General features: G+C 35.1%; 1 protein-coding gene across 1 annotated transcript in view; it reads right to left on the minus strand.

Moving 5' to 3' along the window:
• Positions 1–3,186: 3,186 nt before the first annotated feature.
• LOC117167244 (ester hydrolase C11orf54 homolog) overlaps positions 3,187–7,091 on the minus strand; it is a 164,438-nt gene continuing 160,533 nt past the window's right edge. The window contains exon 5 of the mRNA XM_033352046.1: positions 3,187–3,947. Coding sequence (XP_033207937.1) covers positions 3,901–3,947 — 47 coding nt within the window. The 3' untranslated portion in view covers positions 3,187–3,900. The remainder of the gene's footprint in view (positions 3,948–7,091) is intronic.

Consider the following 7,091-nt stretch of genomic DNA (forward strand, 5'->3'; position numbering starts at 1 on the left):
CCCCCGATTCAAAATTTTAGCGTTATTTGTATTTTGTAGGCTTAAAATGTCTTTTTTATTGTAAAATTATAATAAATTGATATGAGTTATTTATCTTTAAGTACGTTTCCGGATTTCCTAGTAACTGCAAACGAAACACAATTTTAAAAAAGTGCATATTTTCGAAATTTAAAATTTTCTATTTGGCTTTTTCCACAAACCCGAGATACATGACCGGCCTTTTTTAGAGTTATTATGAAACTGCGACAAAAGACACAAGAGAACGTGAGAGTCGGTTTACAACTACATCACATCCCACAGCCGTATTATGACCACGAAGGAGAATTTAAGAAAATCATCTTCTTTAAAGTCCTTTCAAAACCATTGAAACTTTGTAAATACACTGTGTAAGGAGTTTAATTTGATAAAGTTTTCCGCATTTTTCAATCCACAGCCAAACTTTTCACCAATGAAACAGTTCAATTTTTGAATTTTCAACTAAGAGCACAGATGAATAATTTAGTTCATAAAATAATTAAATTATTTTTCCTTTTAAGGTACATAGTTAGCTAAGAGAAAGAGAAAAAAAAGAAGTGAACTGAAGGAAGCCGTCTCATATAAATCTTTTTTTTGTATCGGTAAGAAGATACGATAACAAACAAGGGTGTTTACGAGACACTCCATGAGACGAAGTTATTTTTGTCCATGTTCGTCTGGGGAGGATTTTGAAGTCTGAGACGCAGGGCATTTTAGATTCAGAAGATACTTATTGTTCTTGTTAGAAACGTGGCTATGTAGCTCGGCTACGATAAGCCACAAAATTATAGGGAGCGTTCTGGGTAAATAATGCAGAGCCTGGAGCCAAATCGTTCTAGCCAATTTGTAACGTTCGATACCTGGAAAGGTGAAACCGTGAAAATAACGTGTGTATATATCCATTACAAGTTGTGCAATACTGGTGCGCGCACTTGCGAATTACGATCCGCGCGACCAACGATTTTGCCCTGATGCTGTACGAGAAACAAAGGCGGAGGTTAGTGACGGATCTCGACTTCATGAACCCTGGGGATAGGCATTAGACTTGAGAAATAACCTTAGGAAGAAACAATTGATATTATTAATATCAGGGTGGTCGAAAAGTTGTAATATCATAATTCCATAACTCTTCGTGACCAAAAAATCTTCAAATTGTACTTTTTTTTACATACACTCATCTCGCGTAATAACACCGGCCTCGGGTGTAAATGTACATGTAGTGGGCGCTATCAAAATCCAGTTTGAACCCAATTTAAAGAGACGAACGAGCACTCGTATGTCAACACTCAGGATCTTTGGCCTTCAGTGAGGGCCGCCAAGGGACTTTTATTATGGAAAATGAGTGTAGTAATTTATAAACGAAATCAAACAATTTCAAATTCAAATGTATCATCTTTTCTGGCTATTTTCAAGTAGCTCTTACAAAAATTCCCTGACTTTTCCCTGAGTTCCAGTTTTTTCCTGATCTACGCCGACCCTGATTAAGATATTCTGCAACGTAAGTTTAAAAAATAATTTTCGCCTTAAGGCCAAGATATTTAAGAACATCATAAACATCTTTCCAACAGGACCGATTTTCAAGCCACATTTAAAACTTATGACTTGGAGACTAATTTCGAACCCGTCATCCCTTGAAATTAGATTGCGATGCCATGTATAGACAAAAAATAACTTCCGGAGAGCTAACTCGAGGCTGTAAGCCGCTTAAATACCGCAATAAGGCGAAATAATGAATGAAGCGATTAGAGGGCTCATCTTGGGGTAGTCTACAGTCTACACTCGACGAAGTAGTTTCTTCTACCTTCTTTTCTCTCCGTATCACTCCTCTACCTGCCCCTCTCCTCGCCATTCGTGTAGTTATAGTACCTGTCCTGCGATAAACCGAACGTCTTCTAGTAACCAAACAGGGGCGCGTGTAGAACCTGTTGGAATGCGACCGCAAAGTGCTCGCTCGAAACTTTCCGATGTAGCCGAGTTAGCTTTCCGAGGGTCTATTTCGCTCTTGCACAGAGATAACAAAAAAAAAAGAAAGAATGCGACTGTTCGTATTCGCAAGTGCAGAGCAGTAAATTATTTCCTAAACGAGTGTCCCACTGAGACATTTATGGACTAAATGTATCACCTAAATTTCTTTCGCGGATACGAATAAGCTGCAAGTTTAGTCAATTCTTAATTTTGTTCAATTGATTCACGAATTTAAAATAACTTTGATAATATTCGCATTCACACCCTAAAATTTTTTTGAAATATGGGAAATAAGGTAATTTTTCACGAAAATAGGGGAATAATTTTGGTGCGAAAATTAATATAGATACATCGAAAAATCGGTATCAAGATAGTCTTTTCAACAAAAAAAGATCAATTTCTTGACACAAAATAGATTAAATTTCTTCCAAAGAGATTAATTTTCATCTAAAACGATGACTTTTTAACCCAATAGTTCAACAAAGAACATTTATTTTCTACCTAAGAAGACGAATTTTAAACATAAATTATGAATTTTAAAACAAATAGCTGAAATCTCAACCAGAAATGATCGACATTTAAGTAAAAATATCAACAACCAACAAAAAGATTTTGACAAAAAGACATTTTGATTTCAAAAAATTAATATTTTTAACAAAATAAATTTTCAAAAAAGTAATTTAACTTTTAACCAAGTAGTTGAATTATCAACCCGAAAGTACGAAGGTTCAGCAAAACAGTTCAACTGTTTAAAAAAATGATGACTTTTTAACAAAATATTTGAACTTTTAAACATACAAATTTTAAACTTTGAATCTAAAAAGACTAATTTCCGGCAAACAGCTAATACATCCAATATAGTACGGTTTTATTCTTAATATTAGTTGCATTTTTTATATAAACATAGTAAATAATGATATTTTATTTTTCTTAATCAGAAACGGTATCTCTCTCGCAAAAAGGATTTAAAAAAATTGGTATGCTCATAATTCGGCACTGGTAGATCACATAAAGTCATGGAAGTTACATCAATGGGACAATCGATGCATCTCAATTAGGAGATACAAGTAATTAAAAAAATTACTTTTAAGATGAAGTCGCAAATTTATAAGTGTAAGCTGTTGAATTATTTTTTCTAGCATATAGTGATAAATATTGTCGTCAATTTTGGTATAGATAGGTTCAAATAAAATACGAAATATTTTTTGAAATATTTTATTCTTTAAACTATTCAACAAAATTAGTTATGTGGAAAGTAGAATATATTATCAAGTTGTACAGCATTTAAACAATTGTAATATTATGTATGAAATACAATAACTCTAACCATATTTAACTTGTGATTGACATTCACATGTTCTGCGTCACTAGTGCATTTTTCCGAGTTTCTATGCAGTTTCTGTTAATTTCAAATAATTTCTAAAACTAGTTTTTACCCTGGCGGCTGCGCCCATCTTTCAAAATATCTGTACCAGTATTCACCTACAAAATTGTGTAGAAAACAAGGAAAATCGCAGTAAAACCCGTTTATAGTACAGCGGACTTAAGTTCGACCTGGCGCCGGAGCGAATCATAACTGGCTCTGCAATTTTTAGGCAGTGACTGTAAAATCACTCAAGCTTCCATTAAAACCCTACTTCTTGCAAAGCCAGTATACGGATCTACCAAGACTCGAACTCTCGTCCTTCCAGCCCTGAAGTTTAGGGACAAGCATGTAGACCATTAGGCCTCCGTGCCAGTAATTCCAGTAGTATATTGTAGTGTGATTAATAATAAACATCCACGCCTTCCGAACGCCTAGAAACTAAAGAGGAATCTTAATTTAGATTATAAACTCTCGTGATCACTTTTGCTGGAGTGAAGAAGCCTAAATATTCGATTTCATCAGGTGTAACATCATAATGATAATGTCCGCAAGATTTAAGATGCGAATAGCCGTGAAAGTGGTAAGATGTAAACAGCAGCTCCTGAAAAAATTTGATTATATTTTTCAATAATTTCCGCGGTCATGTAACATTAACCCGATTCTTAAACCACCTGGACTTTTTTCACACAAACTATTGCTAAGTCGAAATGAGACACTGAGCTGAAAATGTTAGAAAACAAATAAAAATCAGAAACGTGTATGGTACCAAATATGAATAATCAGGCTGTGAGGGAACCGGGAAACCGAGAAAAACCATGAAATGACCGTAAGAAAACCGAGAATTTAATTTAAACATCGAGAAATTACTTGCAGGTAAAAAATTCATGTTTTTATTATTTTCGTTATATTGTTCCATTTATAAAAGTGATTTTTACTTTGTCTACTGTCACAGGGTATATGAGTGTGTTCAATAGGTTACGAATAAATTTACTTAATTATTATTTGTAGATCTTTGATTTTTTATATTATCTCATTTTACTCTAATTAAACCATAATTTATTAGTGAATTTTCATTATTCTCTATTGTAAGAAAACCACGCTCTCATACTTAATTTATCCATTTTCGCTTCTTCTCACAACAGAAATCCTGGCAGCCTCCAATATCCCCCTGTTGTCCAGCTTATATACCTTTCTTGTAAGCTCTCAATGTCTTCTCTTTCTTTTCATCCCCATATGCCTGCTCCATAACTCAATACCGGCTATAGCAGCGTATCAAATAACCATATACCCCTTCTTTAATTTCTTTCAACCTTCTTTTTCCTATTCCCTATATCTGTCTCATTGTATCTGCTGCTTTTTTGTCATTTCTCTTATATAAACTGTATGATCTCTATTCGTTTACAAGATATATCCCAAATATTTAAACTCTTTTACTTCTTCTAATCTTATTCCATCCCATCTTCACGTCCATTATTTCTGTCGTTCCCCTCCTTTTTTAACCTCATTGTTTCAGTGTTTTTTACACTTGAATTCAGCTTTACCCATCTAAGTATTTCTCTAATCCTGTAATAAAGTCCGCCATCCCTTCTTCATTCTCTGCCATCAACAATACGTCTTCTGCGAATGCCAGTGCTTCTTATCCTTTCCTATCCTAACTTCTCCCCAACCTTTTCTCCTCGTTTCTTTTTCCAAGGTTGATATTAATATATTAAACAAAAGTGGGCTCAGGTGAAATTCTTGCCTCACTCCATTCACTAACCAGAAACTATCCCCTACTTGCTCACATACTTCTACATTGCTTTTTGTCTCTTATCTCCTTTTTTCCCATAGCCTTTTCTATTTCACCTTGGTCTAATGAGTCAAACACCGCCTTTAAGTCCACAGACATGGATATCATTGCACCTTTTTCTCTTTTAATTATCTTATTTACTAGATAGTTCAGAACACATATGCTGTTCATCATCTCCATTCCTTTTCTAAACCTTCTCTGATTCGGTGGCTCTATATCCTATATCTCCTGTTCTCACATTGAAATCCCCACCTATTATAAGCCTAATCTCTTCTTTATTTTGTTAAATCATTTCTGTCATCTTCTCTGCTTTCTCCGGCATATCACCATTCACATAAACCACCACTGTCTTCCACATCTCTCCTCTTACCTTCACCTTTTCTACTATCAATACTACTTTTTTCTCTCTCTTTCTTATCATTCCCTGTGATACATTCGTGTGTCAAATTTCTCATAAACTACCTATTCTTTCGCTCCAAACCTGCTATATTCCAGTAACATATTTTCCATTCTTCCCTGCATCCTTTTCCCGTATTTTTCTGCTTCTTACTATTTCTTATTTTCCTATCTCCGGTTCTTTCCTTTCCTAGTTTTCCGGCACCTCATTTCTTCCTATCTCTCGCCATCCTTCATCTCAATCCCACCATAATCCGTCTATCCGTTTCCTCTCATACTTACCCTACGTTATCTTTCCCTTTTTTCTTTCCTCGTCCGCTATTTTTCTTAACTTATACTTCATCTTCGTTTCTACCCATGTAATTGCATCCTCTATTCTTCCCAAGCTTCCGAGCAACAGCCTCTTTTTTGTCATCACTTCCCTCTTATGTTCCTATTTCTTTAGTTTCACTTGTACCATTCTCTCCCCTCTTCGCTCTTCCCTTCCTTCACTTTTTACTTCCTCTATCTCTACGTTAGAATCTATACTTTTTAGTACTTTTTCCACTCCTTCCTTTAGCTCCTTCCCCTTTCAGCGGATACCCTTTGTCAATATGTTTCTTTTTCTTTCTTCTCTCTCTTCATTTTCTATTCTTTGTGCTATTTTTTCAGTATTTCCTTCTCCGTATTTCACCTCTCGCACATTTCTTTTAGCATCTCCTTTTCCATCGGATCTTCAGTTTTATCTCTTTTTCCTTCAGTTCCCTTACTATTTTCATCCTTATCTAAAAAAAACTCTGCTTCTCCGGCGGCGATCTGAACATTTTTGGATGTTTCAAGCTTGAACCTTTATCGTCCTTCTCTTCACTGCTTCGTCTCTCCCCTCTTTACCTTTTGATAAAATCCTTAATCGATTTTATTAGCTATGCTAGCCATGAATCCAATTCGAACGCTCCCGATCCTATCCTTGCCTGCCTCTATCTATCATCGCGTTCTGTTACCTGTCTTGCTTTTCTTCGCCTCTAGCCTACCCTGCTGCTACCAACCCGATCAACCCAGTTTTTCCATACTGTCACAAATGCCAAAAAAACCTAATCTCAACTTCCACAAAAAGATGTCTCAATCTTTAAAAATATCTTTATCTCCTTTTCAATCTCACAACTCCCTAAATCAGTGCCTTACATTTAAACCCTTCTAAACAATTCCACAATCCACTAACATCAAATTTATCTACAAATATAAGAAGAACTCAGCATTAACAATTCCCGCTACCTTATAATTGATAATGATTGAGATATAATTAGATTGATGATCAGTTTAAAAGATTGAGATCACAGATTGGAGATCAGATTGTGCAACATGATTTTAATTTATTTGAAACCTCGACGAGATACATGAGTGTTTGGCTCGCGCAGCCCTATCCGACCGACATGAATTTTGCATAGGAGCCATGGCTAAAATTTGATCTATTTTCATCGCTACACCACCTAATTTTTAATTGTTACCTATGTCACTATTAAGTCCCTTTCTCATCACTATTAATTTGATATTTAAAGTAACTTTACTGTTAATTTTTACAAT

The sequence above is a fragment of the Belonocnema kinseyi genome, chromosome 1 (genome assembly GCF_010883055.1).
Source record: "Belonocnema kinseyi isolate 2016_QV_RU_SX_M_011 chromosome 1, B_treatae_v1, whole genome shotgun sequence".
NCBI lineage: Eukaryota > Metazoa > Arthropoda > Insecta > Hymenoptera > Cynipidae > Belonocnema > Belonocnema kinseyi.